Below are 19,582 nucleotides of genomic sequence, written 5' to 3'. Positions count from 1 at the left end.
AAATCTACCCTCTACTGGCCTCTTTTTACATTTCGTGCCATAAGATATTATTGAAAAAATTTCGTTTTTTAATATCTCTATTAAAATAAATAAATAAATAAATAAATAAATAAATAGCCTATATAGCATGATCAAGAGATTCTTGGACGGGAGTAAAACCTATTCACATGCATTCTTTTTTGTCCCAAAAAATAGGCTTAAATTTTGCGGACTCATTCCTCTTTAGGGACTAAGAAAATGCAGCCAACGTTATTTAATCAGTTATTTTTTACTAGTTATTTCCCATGTTAAAACTCGAAAGTTTCGATTCCCATTTCTTGTCCGTGAATGTGTACGCGGCCCCCTACACCTCCATCACCAAAACATATGCGGCTTATAGCAGGGGTTCGTACAGTACCCTGCCCATGATACATATAAGGACTCCCTTGGCTTGTTCCCTTACTCTCACTGCTGGTACTTTACTAAGAAAGGATTTGAGAGGAGTTTTCGATAACGTTTCTCTAAAGATAGTGTTAATAAAGACTAATTTTCTGTTGTTTTGTTGCCATAAAACAAATTAAGGGCGTAGCCAGGATTTTTTTTATCGGTTCCCACCACAAGAAAAAAATGTCTTCTATAAACGCTATTTTCGCACGATATCCCTACTCACAGTTAAGTCTTTTTTGTAACGTTTTAGATAACATGGAAAGTCATCGCACCTATACCCCCTCTTATCTTCGCCTTTCCTCTTCTTTGAAACAGATTAAATTAACTGCAAAAACGGTGGACGAAGATCCTGTTGGTTGTGAACATTGCCGATCTCTCTAGAAAGGAGATCTAATGAGCCAAAAAATTAAATGAACCTCGAACGAGAAGTCAAAAGACTACTGCTTGAGCAAAGCTAATTGAAAACAATGTGTATAACAATATCTCGCCGGGCTGGCCATACCAGCCTTCTAGCTTCGATCAGGTTTTCAGATGTTACTGAACTATATAGGGATCACAATATTATATAGATGGAGAATGTAGCAATAGAAATTGTTAAAAAAAGGGAGGCGGAAATGAAGTAGAACATAAAAAGTAGAAAAGGAAAAATTCTAAAGGATATGGATTACATTAATTCCTCACGGCGGTGTAGGCCACGAGATTCAAGAGTCATAGAAAGCCTTATCTATCAAATGCGACTCCCTGGTCTTACGAACGGAGTCACGAGAAGAAAGAATTTTCTCTAGTGAGATTATCAGTAACATGGAACCCTATCGGCCCTATATCGCCTTATTGTAATATTTGTAAACGAGGGAGGGGTAGGTACACCCTGACCAATAATCACCTACGCCCAGTTGCAGATCTGGTGACAATCCATCACCACCGAGAGCACAACGGGAGATGAACAACATAAACAAACTGCCATTGGAGCGGCAAAAGCCTGTCTCCTCCTCAGACTTTCCCAAGGCTGGGTGGGAATTGGGAAACTTAGAGCAAGCGAGACAAGCGGAAAGCGCGAGAGAGGGATACTTTAATTTAGCTTTAAAGGAGTAGAGCGCGAGCGGGGAGTGATGGGAAGGTAAATGTTTTCCTTAATTATTAACTAAATATCTCCCAGTGATCGCGAGAGACTGGGGACAAAGCGGAAGGCAGAACCACGCGGAAAATCAGTCGATATTCAGGATATTCTGTTCCTTCCTTTTACCTCTATTTGTTGGTCTATTGGGCAGTTTTTTTTTTTTTTTTTTGTTTTAAGAGAAAGTAAGCATGGCTCAAGTCGGTTACCATCCCGATTCCTTCGTCTAGCAGCCGGACCCAGCTTACTTGTGTCCTATTTGGTGAGTAAACTAAATAAAACCAACTCGAATTGCAACATGAGAGTAGTGGTTTTATCTGTTTTATTAATTCTCTGCGGCTAAAATATGATATTAAAAAAAAGGGAATCAACCAGCAGTCGGAATACTACTTTTGTTTGGATCTATCAACAAAGTTGAAATGGTAAATTGGCCACCGTAACGATTACAAAAGCTGACGTTTCGAGCGTTAGCCCTTCGTCGGAGCGAATCGAGGAATTGTGGGTTGTGTGTGTTTTTAAAGGCAGAAAATGGAGCTACGTTATTGGTGGGAACATGGCAACGAGAAAAACACGAAGAAATTAGTGGAATGAAAAGCGTTCGTTGATCCCTGTTGGATTTAGTTTGCTGGTTTGAAAGATGAGGTTTTGTTCAAGAGATGTTGCTGGACAAAGGTAATATATATCTTAATTTCGTTCTGTTTATCGTGCCTTCGTAGGATTTTGATGTATTTCTTCGAGACAAGCCGATTCACAAAAACGGTTCCATTTTCTCGTCAGTTTCTTTTTCACGTATTACTTTCTAGTTTTACGCTTCTTTCTGTAACCTGCTGAGGATATTAAAGAGAAGTTGTAATTCTGCTAGCAGTGTCTTAGTGAATATTGTCGGTATCGAATTAGATCTACTTATCGTGCGAAAGGTCGCCGGTAACAACGATATCGCCAAAACCTAGTTTTATATAAGGTTAACGGATAAAGTGCAACACTGAAAATGATTTATTTCACCCAACACCGTTAGCTTGAAATTGTAAACATCGTACTCAGTAAGGTTTTAGAACACCGCAACATCGCAATGCGAGTTGTCACCGCAAATTACATTTAAAAAAAGTGAGTTAAACACCGCAATACCGCAACACCGCAAAACGCTATGTCCCCCTCCTAAATTGGAAAGAAAATAAATTAATTTAATGAAAGAAAATGCTATTCCGAGGAATACCAAACACGCCACAAAGTTTGGAATGACACTCTTCAAAGGTAAGGTGTGAAAATTGTGCTAAACGTTAAAGAAACCATTTAAATTCCCGTGAAAATTTTGACTATTTCGACATGCAGGAATAAATCAAAACAACTACATTCAATTTTCGCAAAAGTTTATTTACTTAACAGAATGGTTTTAACAACAAACCGAATTTACCACTGACTTTGAGGCAATAGAGATCAACGAGATGAATAAATGTTTGTCAAAATTTTACGTCTCAGTCGGGAGGAAAGACTGGACTTTTTACAAGAGAAATAGTCTGTTGTCCGGGCTCATCCTCGGTATAAAAACCCGCGAAGCTCACAAGTGACGTAAAATAAAGACAACAACACTATACCTCATGAAACAAAGAAAACCTCGTCAGTATTTACACCGAGGATGACCCGTTGTCCGTGCGAGCGGCTCTCACTAAGGCCCTGTTTACAAGCAGGTAGGGTAACCCTAGTGCTAGGGTTACCCTGGCAGGAGGGTTACCCTAACGCTCCCACATTTCTTCTTTTTTTCATCGACGTGTTTACAAGGCAGCTAGGGTTACCCTAGCACTAGGGTAACCCTAACTGAGCGCTAGGGTTACCCTAGCGCTAGGGTAACCCTAACTGCCTTGTAAACGCTCTGGTGGGGATAACTCGCCTACCTGGGACAACTTTTTACTTGTTTCCAGACCCTTTGAACATTGATAACAATGCGTGTGGTTACCAAGCATAGGTAAGTTGTCTCGTGTGGTAGGGTAACCCTACCTGCGAAATTTTGCCTGTAAACCCGGGCTATCTTTGACCAGCCTGCTAGGGTAACCCTAGAACAAGGGCTACCCTCCTTGCTTGTAAACAGGGCCTATAAGTTGTTCACTGACGCGTGACAATGGCAAATAAAATTTAACATTCCTTTGCTCATTTCTATAATCACCTGAGTAATTATACGAAAACAGTTAATCGCCTCAGGCTCGAAAACTGTTTGAAAAAATACGAGCAAAACTCCGTAATTTATCCTTTGATGTCGACGCTAGCAGTCATGTGATTTATCCGGTTCCATAGTTTTCGAGTCCGATGCTTAAAAACGAAAGGCCATTGACCGAGATTTAATGTAATGGCATCGTATGGCTTATGATAGTTGAGGCTGTCTCAGTGTTTCTCTCTAAAAATACATTTCCCGTGTTTGATGGTCACATCTTGATGTCCATTCCTGAAACTGTTTTCCTTAACGTTTTCAACTTTTGAGATTTGTTTTTGGAATTCTTTAGTTATTTATATGTATCCGATTGTCTCTTTTAATCCGCACACGAGTGATAAGATTGAAGAACCCTCTGGGCCGCATGTCAAGCTTTTACCTTAAAGTTTCTGTCCTCGAACGGCATCAGGGCTTGATTCTCCAAAAATAACTTCTGTCGGTCATCGTTGACTTTGTTATGGTTTCCTCTACCGCCCTTTCTTTAAGCCTTCACCAAAGTGCTTTTTAGGAGAAAAACGTAAACCAAAATGATATTCACGTGCACGAGAAAGTTTTTGGGGTTTCAACGAAGAATTTTGATCCTTAGAGGTCAGTTGGCTCTTACGCTCACATATGCTTATAATTCAAACTTTTGCCATTTATTTGTCACTTAATTACCTAACGCTATTACAAAAAAAGCAATAACAACAACAACAAAAACAACAACTTTTAAAATCATTATGGCTAACCTTGACCTATATACTCAAAGAAGGCAACAGGCACCGAGAATATTAGATTTGGATAGGAAACCAGTAGCTATAGTTTAACTCAATTTCCACATTCCAAGCGCAATTTATGGTACACAGAAAGTAGCATTCAAAAATACACGGGATAAAGTCTCTTGAGAGTCGATTTCGCGGAAGAATCGTAGTCGACTGAAACCGACAGAATAATAATAGAGATTGATGTGTGTCTGCTTCTGACCTGGACCCTCTTTTCCCTCCATGCAGCATTAAAATCGTCGTCTGAAGAACCAAACCAATTATATTTTTAAAGAATCTCAATTTCTATAAAGCCAATCCAAATAATATTATATAAAGCTTCAGGGCCCATGCTCCCTCCTAAGGACGAGTGATCTAGAAGCTAGTCGGGCAAAAAGAGGCGAAAATGATAAACAACGAGTTCAGCCATAGATGACAATTAAACTATTTTAATCGCACGAAATACTTTATTTGGAAAAAATTCATTTCCCCTGTCCCTTTTTGAGCAAGAACGTTCATTAAGTGTTGGGCAGAAGGCAGAATTGTTAAATGAAATCTGTTAAGAACTTTCTAATGCAAGTAAATCGTGCATACGAAATCTTCTCGAACACGAACCTTTAAAATCAAATATCACTGAAAACTGATTTTTGCTTTACGTCTCATTGAAAAGGGCATTTGTTAAGGCTATCTGGAATGCTCATGATATTGAAGCCATTTTTTTTTTCCGGCGCTCTTCGAAGTCAGGTTTTTGAAAACGTGCGATTACAAAGAATCTATGCAGGATAAAGCTATTATTATTATTATTATTATTATTATTTATTTATTTATTTTTTTATGAATAGATACATTACGGGCAAACCTGTGTACGTGAGCCGTCTGCATGCGATCTTTCCCCCTCCCCCCCCCCCTTCCTCTGCATTGCAGACGGAAGAACACTGGTAGACTTCACGTAAGTTGTCACCGCAATCCTATCTCACTGACAACCACCCTTCTCCCCTTTGAGAAATCTTGAGGGAACGTTTCCTGATGAAAATCTCCTTTTATTTATTTATTTTTTTCTTTTGTGGCAGTTATATACTTACATATTCAGTGCGACTGATGTAGAAAGCAAATCCTAGCTCAGCCGATTCTATTACAATCCTCTTCCCGAAGCCACGTATCATTCTATTAGGACTTGTTTTTTTGTAAATGGGAGTTCAAATCAGGTAATATTTTACTGAATTATTGGTAAGAGAACACTTATTTAAAGTCCACTGGTCTGATTTTCATTTCAGTGTTTTCAGGAGCACTTGCCTCAGGAGTACTTCCTAAATGATCCCAGTGGATGTTGCCGAGAGGAGTTCCACTGCTTGGGTAAAGACCGTTAAGGTTTGACGTTACCACACAATTTTTACTGTACCACCATCCTCCTCCACGTTCCTTGTTGCACTCGCCGTAAGCAGGGTCTCTATCCCAAGTGGCAAAAGAGAAGTTCTTATGGGAACCAAACGAATCATTCTTGACAGTCCCATCTATCGAAAAACCGAAAAAAAAAAACAAATAAACAAATAAATAACAGAATCAACTTTATAAACTGGACATATTTAATGAAGCTTTAAATTCTATGTTTGTCGTTAGTAAGTATGATGAAAATACTGGGAGATATTTTGCATGTTAAAGAAAAGGAAGTTTTCTCAAGAAAACTAAAGACTTGAAGAGAAATACGAGTTCCACTTACTTTTTTAACCTTACTATTCAAATCATAGATCATATGCTTCGGCATCGAGTAGCAAATGGATTACAATGAGACTAGTAATTTGTTTAATTCATCAGTTCGACAAAGGCATGTACATACTTGCCACTAAACTGTTATTTAGTGACGTTGATTGGGATATATTAATTCAGCTACATGAGAAAGAAGCGTTTAAAATGCCATGATAAATGTGGACGATGGTGAAATAATGACCATAATTGACGAGCAAGCAGATGAGGATAGGCTAAACGAAGCAAATTGACTTACCCCAACGATTGCTGAGTTTCAGCCGGTAGGTAGTGCTCTCGTTTCCAATTCCAAACCAACCATACTCAGCGTAAAGTGGCTCTTCATTAGTTACTCCTAGTTCTATGCGAAGTCTGTTTGCCGTTTCATTTCCTGTCAAGCGGTGGATCTTTTCCAGTCCGAGCCAAAATTCCTGAGTGAAGAAATTTCCGAAGCCATGTTTGTACTCTTCCCAGGTACGATTGAAGTCCATGGATCCTTTAAGTCTCTTCTGAAGCACTATCCATCCTCCACCAGCAGTGGTCTGGTCGCAAAATACGTCAAAGGCGCCTAAACCATCACGAGGCTCGATTGTATAGACATTGCTGATTCGTCCACCCGACTTGTAAACGTCAGCACAGTCCTTAGCTAACCAAAGAGAAATATCCAAATGTCATGGAAGTGTTAGGAATTTATTTATTAAATGTAAATTATTTTTTTTATTCTCTTAGGATCAGTGTAGTTCGTGATTATTTGTATCTGTTACGTAATTTTTATTCTTCACTTGTGTAAACTGTTGTGTAATTAACCTTTATTGTGTATATCAAATAGTTTTCTTCATTCTTTTCGGGCACCTTGCGTCCATGTGTATTTAAGGATTTGGGTGGTTTGGTACGGTGTGGTTTTTTTTTGAAGAAGTGAGGTGAAGGTTTGTGAGTTACGAGCGAAGAGCGTGGAAAAATTTGAGTCGACGGAGACTCGGCACAGTATCATTTCTGAGAAATTCATTCAGAATAATCGTTCCATTTCACGGTAGAAAACCATTTGCGGGGGAACGGGTGTGCAAAGAATCTACCAGACTGTGAGCTAAAGGAAGAAGAGATAGTAACTAATTCAATAACAAGTCTGAGCGAACCAAGTTACGAGAAGTAAAAAGTTGAAAACTGCAAAGTTGTCAGAAGACGAAGCAAAGTTGAAACGAAGGAAACGAGCAAAGTTGAGAACTGGTGAGACAGGAACCTGGTTGGAGAAACGGGAGTTTGGTTTGGCAGGGCACTGTTTGTTGGTGGAGCGTGGTGATTTGTGGACAAGAGAAGAACACGGACGCGGGCGTAAGGTGAAACCCAACCGAACTGAACTAAAAAAAAAAACCTTTTTTTTATCTTAATAGTAATAATCTTGTAAATAGTTTTAGTGTACTGTAGTTTAAGTTAGCGTATTCCTGTAAATTAATTAGATCATTGTATTATCGTTATTGTTAGTCGCTTTATTGTTTTAATTAGCATAATAAATATCTCTAGGCCTACGTTTAGTTGTATTGTGGCGTGTGTTCTCGGACTCGTTTATGTTCTGTGTTTTGTTTGTGTTAGGGGGCACCCACCTTTGTGGCGCGGATTCGTCACACCAAATTCTTTCAACTGAGTTGTACAAACGGAACAATTTTCCACACTTTTATACCCTATCTTGGATAGATAACATTTCAAATTTCCCATCGGTCGCCCTTGAAATCTGGGCATTCCAATGAACCGGCACCTCAATCAACAAACCTCACATTGGGTATCGAAAGATACCAAATATTGGGATAATCTATTAGGCGTAGGCAATTTCTCTTCGTTTCCATAAATGTTTAGATCAGAAGGCCTATGAAATTTCCATTTATTTACCTTTTATTGATGTTCCGTTTTCCTTGAGAATTTCCATTTCACTTTGAATTTTAGGAAGTTGAAGCAGTATCTCGTTACTGGAGCCTCCAGGTTCGTTGTGGCACTCTAACGGGGCTGCACGCGTTAGAAGGCTTGTCGTTAAGAACAGAGCAAAGAGCAGCATGGTGGAGATTAAGGAAGCAAAAGTCATTCTTTGGTCTAAGGCTTGATCCAACTTAAAGCTGCAACCAGTTGACATGCAATAGAGATTATACCGAGGTGAAAAAAAAATAGAACGCGCAAATAGAAGCCAGGTAGTCATTAAATGAGTTAATCTATCAAGGAAACTATTTCATACAGAGGATGGATTGTTCTGTCAGATGTTCAGAAGAAACCTTTAGTACAATCAGCAATCAAACACCAGCGTTGCTAGCAGGTAACTAGTTTACGAGCGTAGTACATCCAAACTTATTGGCTGTAGCGCCTAAGGCACTGACGTGTGAAAGTCTATTATATGCAGTTGTACCGGATCATTGAAAGTTTAAGGTAGTATTGTTTAATGACACAAAGCAGGTTTATATCCTCTCATCTTTTTTTTCTTTTTTTAATGCTGATTAATGAGACATAACTATTTTAACACCGGGAATTCAGTTTAGTCGTTATTGGTCATGCAATGGAATCTCAATTATCCGGACCTCAATTATCCGGATTTCTCGATTATCCGGACTTTTTCTCTGGTCCCAATGTTTCCATGAATATCTGTTAGTCATGATAAAGATCCGTAGCCTTATTTGTTTAAAACTACAGCGTTGAAAAGTGAAGTAAAGGCGATGTTCTCGTTTAAGACAAAAAGACTTTACTCAACATTTTAGGCCAATGTAAAAACATTTTTCATTAATTTTGACTGTTAATACACACGTGTAGAGGTATTCACGTAGGAAAGCGAAGATGTAGACCATATCTTTTTCAAAACGATTTGTGAATGTTTTGTTTCAGGATTAAATATCGCTTCCTTAATTTAATCAGTTTTTGTTCTTTATTAATATTCATACTCTTGACTATCCGAGCCCTCGATTATCCGGACTAGTTCGTCTACTCCCAACGAATCCGGATAATCCAGGTTCGACTGTATTTGCTAAATATGACAAAATATTAATTAAAAACAAGAACAACAACAAAAAACTCTGTGATCGATGTATTCTACAGGCTTCCAAAAGTGGTTGACGGTAGTAACCAGGTGATTTACTCAGTTAGCATGTGGGATGGTTAAGTCAATAGGCAACTGAATCGATAGATAATGTAGTGGAGTACTTTGGCTGATGTTAGTTTAAGCTTCTGAATTTCCTGAATTTGATTGTCATGTTTAGAAGTCCTTTCCTGTGACTGTTTTTCTTAAATTAGTCTTGTTAAAAATTTTTTTAATTAACTTTTTGAACTGCTTCGTCATTTATCCGCTTGTTTTGTAATCTGCGTGAGAGTCAAAAGATTCCTGAACCTTCTGAGCTTTCGCCTCAACGTCCGTACGTTATTGACGGCATCGGGGCTCGATTCTCGAAGAAATAACTGGCTTCGCCAACTAGCCTTGCTTTAATACTTTCATAAAAGTTCTTGTTTGAGGAAAAGTATAAACCAAAACTCTATTTCCGTGCGCGAGTCTCATGAGAGCGTTTCAAAGAAGAATTTTTAATCCTTCCAGGTCGGGGTCCTATGCCCAGAAATTATTCTTACGAATGGAGCGTGAAAGAGAAAGTTTCAGTACAGGCATATTAGTTGAACCAGGTGGTTGTGGAAGTTGTAGCAATGAGCATCAATTGAATATCAAACGCTAATGACAAACGCTGTCAACCTCTTGTTGGAGTAGGCTTAGGTCCTAATCCGAAGCAGTGAGCGTGATTTTTGCCTAAGATTATTATTTTTATTATTCTGTATTAGGTAATGGTCTTCTCCACTCCATAACAATTGTGTATCGCCAAAATTTCACTTGTCGTCACCTCTTGAAAATTTCCAACCTCGACAACATCATATTAGTTCATAGTGGCTTGAGGAGAATTTCCAAGAACATTGAGTGTATTCATACTTTGCAGCTCCAATCATTACACGTGCAGCTGCCAATCAATACATGTATAGTTACCCGAGACAAATCGTCGCCATGCAAACAATACCCATATGATCCGTGAAACCGATTTGTCTTACTTTCAGATTAGTAAAGAAATGTGGATTTTGATGCTTGAGTCTATAATATCATTTGTTGAGCAGACATAAACTTCAACGTGTCACTGAACGAGTAATAAATTCCCAATTCTTACTTTCCCACGGTGTTTGCCAAGTTCGCTTAAATTTAAAGATTACTGCAAAGAACTATGTTATCTATTCATTCCTTTATTTGTTCAGTAGCCTTTCCACGTGAGGCACGGAAATGACCCAAAAATTCCAGAGAAACTTAGCACTGGAAAGTGCTCGAAAAAAGTTAGATAGTAGGGTATGCTGTTTTTATAAAAAAAAAAAAAAAAAAAAAAAAAAAAAAAAAAAAAATTGTTTGAGACTGATACACCGTGGCTTCAAACCGTGGTCTAATGTCAGTTTCGTTCATCTTCTTGCTTATGTAAGGGGTTTTACAGCTCGCTCGGACGAATTAACAAGAGGTGCCAAGACTCTGTACTTTTCGTCTTTTATTCTCTTCTGGAGAGCTACTACAGCAACGCTTCATGCATCTAACAATCATGCTCTAGCATGAGGAATCAACGCTTTAAGTAGGAAAATCGTAGACATGTTTGGGTTAGCTGACCGTGAGAGTTTCCACAGTGTATCCGTTATTTTGCGAAAAAAGGGAGAAACTGGTTGGCCCTCACCGAAGAACTCCAGGTCAGCTTTACCAACCCAAACATGACCACCTATGAAACTAATTATTCTCAACCATAACAAGCGATTAAAATTTGTGGCACGGTAAGAAGGAAATCCTCGAACTGAGCTAAGTTCAAGCACACACCAACAATAAAAGATCAAAACTATAGATCTACCAAAATACCACGTAGGAGCAAAAGGAAATTCTCAAGAAAACAAAACGCTTAACTGAAAAAGTCTCAACATAACAATTTCCAATTTTACCTCGTAACACTTATAACGTTTAAAGCCATTGCCACTCGTGAGAAAGAAAATTTTGATTTAATATTTGAAAATTCCGTGATCTGGAGAGAGAGATATATCACACATTTTACTTTGCCGAACCTTAGAATCTGGAACGCTAAGCCGTTGAAATTTTGAAGCTTTTTTGAGAGACTTGAAAACGCTTTGTGGTGAAAACGTTTTGGTTTCTTACTTGTTAAAGGGGCGTTGGGAATCGTAGCATTTCGTTGTTGCGCGATCATACATTGCAGTAATGCGAAGAAAAGTTCTGATGAACAAGAAATAATTATTTGCCAGTCGTGTTTTCGTGTGTGCAGTGGATCTTTTGGTCCATTTGCTGCCGCAGACCTCTTTCGTTATTTTCAGAACCTATTGAGGCCTATTCTGGTGGAAAAATATATCATGTGTAAAAGGAAATTTGAAACACACTTTTCAAATTGCATCCTCCCTTTACTTATCTGAGCATATCTACTCCCCCCTCCCCTCTTTCACACGTGGTCTGATATTTTCAAATTACGATCCTCTCTTTACCCTATTAATATTTGTTCGTTAAACCAGCGGCACTGTACATTCTTACTTCAACAGCTAACAATTGTGCTGAGCTCTACAAGTCTGGTGAAAGAATCAGCGGTGTTTACAAAATCGACCCTGATAGTTCAGTTTTCTTCACAGTGTATCGTGGCCAGACAACAGCCTGTGGGGGATGGTCAGTTATTAAGAGGAGACTAGATGAGTTGCTTGGAATTTAACTGCGTTTGGGGTGACTACAAGGGTGTCTTGGTAATTTCCTTATTGGTGAGTTTTGGCTCGGATCAGAATAGATCCATCGCCTGACGTAAAATGTGACAGAAAACAGGCTCCGAGTAGATCTGGCAGTAGCTAGTGACAAACTTGTCTACGCTGAAAATTTGTGGTTTGGGATCAGAGACAAGAAAGCCACGTACCAGCCGAGCCTCGGAAATATTATAAGTCAATCAGCTTCTGTAAGACAAACATGATTACTGCAGCATTGAATGTCACCAACATTCCCAATGACTTGCATTTACGGCGCACGTCTCCCAAACGACTTTAAGACGGATTTCTATTTCAGGATTCATGGAGATATGAAGTAGTCGAAACGTTTAAGGAGCACGAAGGATACGTAAGGGGTCACTCAATACAAAGTCGAGGGTAACTCGAGCTTCATAGTCGTCATCGTCATCCTTGTCCTTGTAATCATAGCTAGTAATATCTGTATCATTCTAGTCAATTAGTATCATAAAATATTGTTATTATCATTGTCGTAATTACTATCATTATTATTACCGCTATTATTATTACTATTATCATTATGTCGCAGAGAAATCAACTGAATGCTACATTCTAATCAGGCAGCACAGGGCGAAAACCGTAACCTGTGAGCCATGGAGTAAAAAAATAAATGTATATTAACTAATCCTAAAAAGCTTTTCCGTTGTGTCTACGGTCCTCCTTCTAACAGAAAGTCAAACTGCCACCTTGAAAGTCCGGGCAATATTCAGCGTGCCCGAGAGCACTGCCCTCTGCATCTTTCGCAGTACGTCTGTGCTTCTGCCTCCCACATCCTTCCGTTCGCCTGTTGTCGTCGTCCATCCGCCATGACACAAATCGCTCGCACATCTAAACAAAATCAAAATCAACTCAGCTAAAACTCCCGCTCAGAGACGCCAAATAGTCTCGCAAAACTACTTAACAATCTGCAAAGTATATTAGATACTTTTAAGGATGCTCTGGCGCTCTAAACTCGCTCTGCTTTCGATGGGAACGGATTTTTATGAGAACACTCTAAAACACGTCCACACTACTTGCCGCCATGAATTAATTCTTATTATTATCATCATCATCATCATCATCATCATCATCATCATCATTATTATTATTATTATTATTATTATTATTATTATTATTATATATATATTTTTTTATTGGCCAAAGATCCACTTGGGTGAGTTAACTGGCATCGCTAAAGACAGTGCCCTAATAACATCTGAAATGAAAATCAAAAGTCTGGACTTTCCTTAACTCTTACTTTCGTACATGTACTAGTTCACTTAGCATCTAGGCCATCACTCCACGAATAAAATGTGATCACCGGGTCAACTGTATATATCAATAGTGGAGTGTTAACGTGCCTTTTTAAGAATGTTGGCAAAAAATGCACCAGATTTTAATTTAAAAAAAAAAAAAAAACTGTATCGCGGGGTGGGACCGGCGTCTGTATAAACTGCTTGCGCAGAAACTGACGGAATCAGTCAAAAAAGGATTTCTTAAACCACGTTTCGTGAATTTTTGCATTGCCGCTTTTGGTAAGGAAAAGCGAGCTAATTTTTTCCGCAGTTTTGGCTGACATGTTTAGTTTTCTCGTAGAATTAGTCAGATATAACCGCTTTGGGACTAATTCCAAGAGCGATTAAGTCAGATTAGATATCTGCGACTTTATGATTACTCTAAGTCCATGACACGAAGCTTGAAATCTGAACAGCACTGGGCATAGAGTAAAATCTGGATGGCTTGAGCTGTTGAGGAGGTCAGCTGCATGACGGAAATAGAAGGATTTATTTGGGGATACCTGTCAGTAGTTATTGAATACATAAGAATCGAGAGTGTGACAGTAACACGAAAAGCGAAAACAGAAATACAAAGAGAAAAGAAAACTGCAACAACGCAATTCCCTGTCAACAAGCTTTACTTCGTTACAGAAGAGACACTGTTCTTTATTGTGGACGTGCTCTGAAACGGCGGAAGTCTGCGTTTTGGCGAGTCGGATATCAAGATCATGATCCTCGATTATCTGTCGTGCAGATCGCTATACCTGAATGAGTTCGATGGAGTTTAATTGATCGGGCGTACAATACAATTTGATCATATTTTGGATAGCTCAACAAGTAACTTCTAACCGAAGTGGAAAATTAAACCTGATGAGATTCTTTTCGCTCTTGCGTGGGTCATCACTTCAGGTTTCATTCTCTTTCGTTGAATTCTTAATGGCGCCATCGATTATTAATAAAATAGCAATTACATCTTCGTCTTAAGAAGTTTCGCTAATAATTGGCAAAAAAATAACAATATTATTTCCTCCACGCATACTCGTTAATTAAAACCAAGTGTTTAAGTTTAATTTCAAGTGTGCGTTTGCCTTTGGAAACACTCATGATTTGATTCTCGTGAATATCCTGGAATTCGATTGGAATTTGGGTAAATATGCACTGGTAACCGAAGGTTTCGCCTCATAGCTCTCCATCACCTCTGTGAATTCCCCTTCTGGCGAAAATGAGTTCGTTCCCATATCTTTCGCTCTCATATCTTTCGACTCCTGTCCTCGGGGTTGAACCTTAAATTGACTGCCTACCTGTTTTTATGCTTATTGTGAACTGGTACACTGCTTCAAATTGAAAAAAAAAAACTTTTAAATATAGCTTCATCCAATAAAAATAAATTAACAAATAAAGAAAAAAAATATATATGACAGCAAACATAGATACCGTGAAAGCTCTAAATCTAACTTCAGTTCTTGGTACAGGCCATCATTTTTCACATTATTCTTTTAAAATTCGCTAACAGGAGTACTTCTTCAGAAAGATCATCTTTAAAGTCTCAGAAACAAGGAAGAAACTGACAAGGTAAACGTCTCCTCGAGCGCCGTCCTCTCGCAGTTTAGTTCCTTTGTATCGCACACTGTGTTCGGGGTAATAGTTGTTGGCGTGACACGCCCAAAATCTTTCGAGTGTCATGAATAAAGCTCTGAGAATTGCATATCTAAATTATTTCTTGGTCTAAATATCTTACTAAAGCTAAATGAAGTAATAATCGATACATTTGTAGTATTATTTCGCCTTCATGGGCCGTTTGAAGCCTCTTTTCATAAATTTATTTGTGGCTAGAGGCCGTAAAGAGAATGAAGGGAGACGAAACTTGTAACTTGGTAGCCCTCAGCTGCGACCTTCTCCTTTTCAAACTAGAATTAACGCCAAACTACTCAACATCTCTCGTATTTGGCGATGGTTGTTAATGGATGAGATTTTGCTCTATCTCTTCGCTGAATTTGACTTTCATCCCTCCAGCATTTTCCGAGAAAAGCGATGCTGAAATGATGATTATAACTTTCTCGATACGATCGGTGCCAAACTCAGCGACCAAAGGAATTCGAAACATGCAGGCCGTTTTAAATTTCCCAGTTAGTGTAATGACTTCCCTCGGCAACCCACCGCGGTTCAAAACAAAACCAATCCAAGATTAGTGATGATCACACCCAAACCATTGCTGTGCCAAAATTAATTTTGTCTCGCCTCTGTCTTAGATGTTTCTTTTTTTTTCGGTTTATCCCCGGCATGTACATGTGGCATGCGAAAAATGGAGAGAAACGTGAGGCCATCTGGTGTATTCCATGAGTTTGTTGCTCTCTTAGTTCCTCTCTCTCCCACTCCCCTAAGCTTACTGATTATTATTACAAATGTATGATGACGATGAATATCGATACAGATAGATGGTCATCGCATAAACTGTGTTCATATTTCCCTAGAAATAATTCTAAGCCATATTGCTATGTTGTGGGAGACTGTTTATGGTGATCCTTTTCGTTTGACCTTACATAATACAAGTGCGAGTACGTGATGCGTTTGGGGTCTCAGATTTTCTACTTAATCTGTAACCCCCGACCACATCACGTATTCGTATATGTAACGTCCGACAAATATCACGCACGCGCAAGCTTTTTTCCCCTACTTGTAAAACTCCTTAACGAAGCGTGCTAATGTCAGACAAAGGTGCATAGGAGAATGAATAATTATATTTTGCTTCTTGTCTCATTTTTGACCATAATTCAAATTTTGACGTACGCTCACGCAGCCTCTATATTTGAAGTCAACATTCTCAATGGATCATCTGTTACAGGTAACTAAGATTCACTTCAATGATACAGTCAATATGATTCTCGAAGACAGCTATCTAAAACGGACCTCATCTATTTCGGGCAGTTTCCAATATGCTGAAATGTTTACGTACATTTTTATCACCATTTTAATTATCAGAGGTTATAACTCGTGGCTGCCCAAACCGGCGTAGAAAGGCATTTTTACGGCCACTCCGATATGCAAATGTATCGCTCACTTAAAAGGAAAGGTTCATCGTCTTTGCTATGCTTTTTTTGTTTTTTGTTTTTTCTTTTGTTTGTTTGTTTGTTTGTTTTTTTTTTTAGTTAACTTGTTACGGAAACATATACTAACAACACTCATCAGTCGTCACCTAGGGAGTAAAAAAATATTGAATCACTTTTGTTCGTAACAATAGCGGGCGAGGCTTCTAAAGTCATTACTATCCAGGGAAAAGATCCGCAGAATTCAGTGGTGTAGTCTCATATAAACGTTAGCATGTTGAAGAAATTTGTTTGTCTCTAGTTAACTGCTCTTAGCTAAGGTCATTTTAGGAAAGAGGTTTTCGAGTGTTTTCAACTTGAGCCACCGGCTCGGAAAACTGGGCAATCACTTCCTACACTAGCGAATTTAAATACATTATTATTAAAATGATCATTATGAAAGAAGACTGATATACACAACTGAAGTCTAACGTTTTGAGAGTTAAAGAAATTTTTGTAATGTACGACGTTCATAAAACCTCTGTTGACTTGATCTGATATTTGATACTCTACATCAGCTAGGCATCAAATCCAATACGCTTGTACATCGTTTGAATGCTCTCGACCACTCAGATTTTTCACAATAAGTCTAATATATAACACAATTATGATGTAACACATTTGTTCACTAGAACGAGCAGAAAAGTCCGTAAACATAAGTTAAATTTCCAACATCCCCTCATGCATATGTTGGAAATTATGTACAAAGGAAGAAGGGCGACTAAAGCATTATCTTTGTGAGTAAGAGTAACTTTGCATGCTTCAAGACCAATAATTGCAAGTTCAGAAACATTTTGTGTCTGCAGGTTAATTTATCCCCGAGTTGACCAGAGTTCTTTGATTAATATTTTATGATGAAGTCGACCGTTTAACAAAATAGACGTTCTGATTTCTTCTCTATTTCTCCTCTGGAGAAACTTACATTGCCAGGACGAGTACTTTAAAGTTTCCATATGTCTTTAAAAATTAACGTTAACTGATACTGAACGTTCAGTAAATTTAAACCTGCCTTTGAGGCTGAAACGATTCAGTAGGGAGACAACTTTTTGTACTTGAAATGAAGGTTTTCAAATTTAAATAAGTATAAACATTCAGATTTTGATAAACTCGTGAAAATGTTAGTGATAAGGAAAAAGTCTCAATACATGACGCGGATAGGTCACCCATCCAAGGAAGTGCGTTGTCCAAAGACATTGATTTATCAGATGGTTTGCTGCTGAAAAGCGAAGCGAAGAAATAGAGACTTCCGAAACCTAATTTATAAACTTAAAAGGAAGATTTCAAAAAATAGTTATGTGTCCTACCTTTTATTGAATATCAATATTCGACGTTGAGCAGGCACCAACGCATGTTGTTTATTTATTCATTAGTTTGACTATGACAGCTGTGAACTGTGCCGACCTGTACAAATCTGGTCAGAGAGTCTGCGGTGTTTATACAATCGACCCTCATGGTTTAGGTGTCTTTGATGTATACTGTGACCAGATAACTACTGGTGGGGGTTGGACAGTGTTTCAGAGAAGGCTGGATGGATCCGTAGATTTTAACCGCACCTGGGCTGACTACAAACACGGCTTCGGTGACCTGATTGGTGAATTTTGGCTGGGACTGGACATGATTCACCGTCTGACACGAAATAAGACAGCAAATACTTTACGAGTGGAACTAGGAGAAACAACTGGCAAAACAGAATTCGCTGAGAATGACTGGTTTGGAATTGGAAACGAGGCAACTGCTTATTGGCTGAACATTGGTAATCTTTCAAGTAGGTCAAAGTTTTTTGTTAATCATCAAGTCACCTTGTTAACCAGCCATAGAAAATTAGAAGAGTTTTATCTGGGTTTTCTTCAAAAAGGTCTCTTGACAACGTGTATCCCCATTATTATTTTCAGAGACAATATTAAGTTTCAGAAAATTTTGAATCTGTACCGTTTTAACTCGTTTATACGGTAATATCCACGAGTAAACGGAAAAAAAAAATTGACTAAGAAATAAACAGACGATGACCTTCAAGTCAAAATATCACCATGATATATGCCAAAACAAGATATGGCTTGGGGACCTAATACCAAACAGCAGATATTTACATATACATGGAGCAATAATTGCTACGACAAATATTTGCATGAGCGCAGTCACAGCCTTTCTAAAATCATAAGAATTATTTATTTTGTTTTGTGTCGCAGTTTTCTGTTCTAGTGATACATGTTCAACTCAATCTCTACTTGTATTTCGCAATCAGAATCGCTAAAATAAAATTCACTCTTTATAAGAGTAGTATAACTGACTTATCATGATTACTACCACGAAAATAAGTTAAGGGTTATTTCAATTTCATCCTTTTCGGCAGCAAATGGCTACCTACCCGTCTGTAGTTGTCAGCTGTAGAGGAACAATTCTATCTCTTTGAATCAAAGTATCACTTGGGTTTTTTAAATACTTTCTGCACAGTTTATCAACGAGTTTATTAAGAGTGTGAATTCAATTATTTTACAGAATCGAGTGTTGATGATTCATTACGTCGTTACTCTAAAGACTGTTCGTTTGGGACCTTGGATAAAGATCCTGCAGGTACTTGTTCTTCGAAGAGAGGGGGAGGCTGGTAGTACAGTACTGGGACAGATTGTGCTATTTGGTCAAATCTTAATGGTGTTTATCCACGCAGTAGAAACATGCAACCCTGGGGTATGATCTACTGGTCATATTTAGATTCTACCAGCCCGACCAACAACGTTCCTACATCATATCGAATGAAAATCAAACCAGCGGAAATCTAAACATGGAGGACGCCAGTGAAAATAACAAATTTGTTTTTCATACACAGCGTAAACTTAGAGGGCACATGTAAACGTTTCTGTTGTCCTTGTTGTTATTGTTGTTTTTAGAAAGTTACTTTTTCAAATTTTCTTTCCTTCGGAAATTTTCTTGTTTGTCATTATTATCGTAGATCCATTATTATTATTGGAATCAATTAATTAGAACTGAGTGCTTAACTGCTATGAATGCTCTTTTTTAATTGTGGGGGAGAGGGGGTTGGCAGTCTAGATCTCTTAGCTTTTATATAACCATACTCATGGTTATAGTCTTATTTCGCATACTTTTACATTGAGTTAAAGTGTTAGCCGTAACACGGCAATAAGTTTAGTTGTCAAGCATGAAAATTCGCAATTTAACCTTTAGCGTTAAAAAAGTTAGCCTTCATTATGAAAGAGTCAAAATCTTATATTGTT

At 38.3% G+C, this 19,582-nt stretch overlaps 2 protein-coding genes across 5 annotated transcripts in view; one reads left to right on the top strand and one right to left on the bottom strand.

Annotated features, from left to right (window-relative positions):
• Positions 1–19,582, top strand: part of LOC148741091 (fibroleukin-like) — a 371,193-nt gene that overhangs the window by 346,221 nt on the left and 5,390 nt on the right. For 2 of the 4 annotated variants that reach the window (XM_088756787.1, XM_088756785.1), the window contains exons 4-5: positions 17,737–18,117; positions 18,849–19,223. In XM_088756787.1, the coding sequence (XP_088612913.1) occupies positions 17,737–18,117; positions 18,849–18,958 (491 nt within the window). In that variant the 3' untranslated portion in view covers positions 18,959–19,223. Of the gene's footprint in view, positions 1–17,736; positions 18,118–18,848; positions 19,224–19,582 lie in introns of those variants that run through there. The other 2 variants (XM_088756777.1, XM_088756769.1) reach the window with 2 other exon arrangements.
• The window catches only part of LOC148741089 (angiopoietin-related protein 7-like), a 56,503-nt gene continuing 42,332 nt past the window's right edge, over positions 5,412–19,582 (bottom strand). The window contains exons 2-3 of the mRNA XM_088756956.1: positions 6,480–6,866; positions 5,412–5,991 (exon numbers count right to left, since the gene is read on the bottom strand). Coding sequence (XP_088613082.1) covers positions 5,720–5,991; positions 6,480–6,866 — 659 coding nt within the window. The 3' untranslated portion in view covers positions 5,412–5,719. The remainder of the gene's footprint in view (positions 5,992–6,479; positions 6,867–19,582) is intronic.

The sequence above is a fragment of the Stylophora pistillata genome, chromosome 1 (genome assembly GCF_964205215.1).
Source record: "Stylophora pistillata chromosome 1, jaStyPist1.2, whole genome shotgun sequence".
Taxonomy (NCBI): domain Eukaryota; kingdom Metazoa; phylum Cnidaria; class Anthozoa; order Scleractinia; family Pocilloporidae; genus Stylophora; species Stylophora pistillata.
The sequence above is the reverse complement of the archived record's forward strand: the minus strand, read 5'-3'. Positions and strand labels throughout refer to the sequence as shown.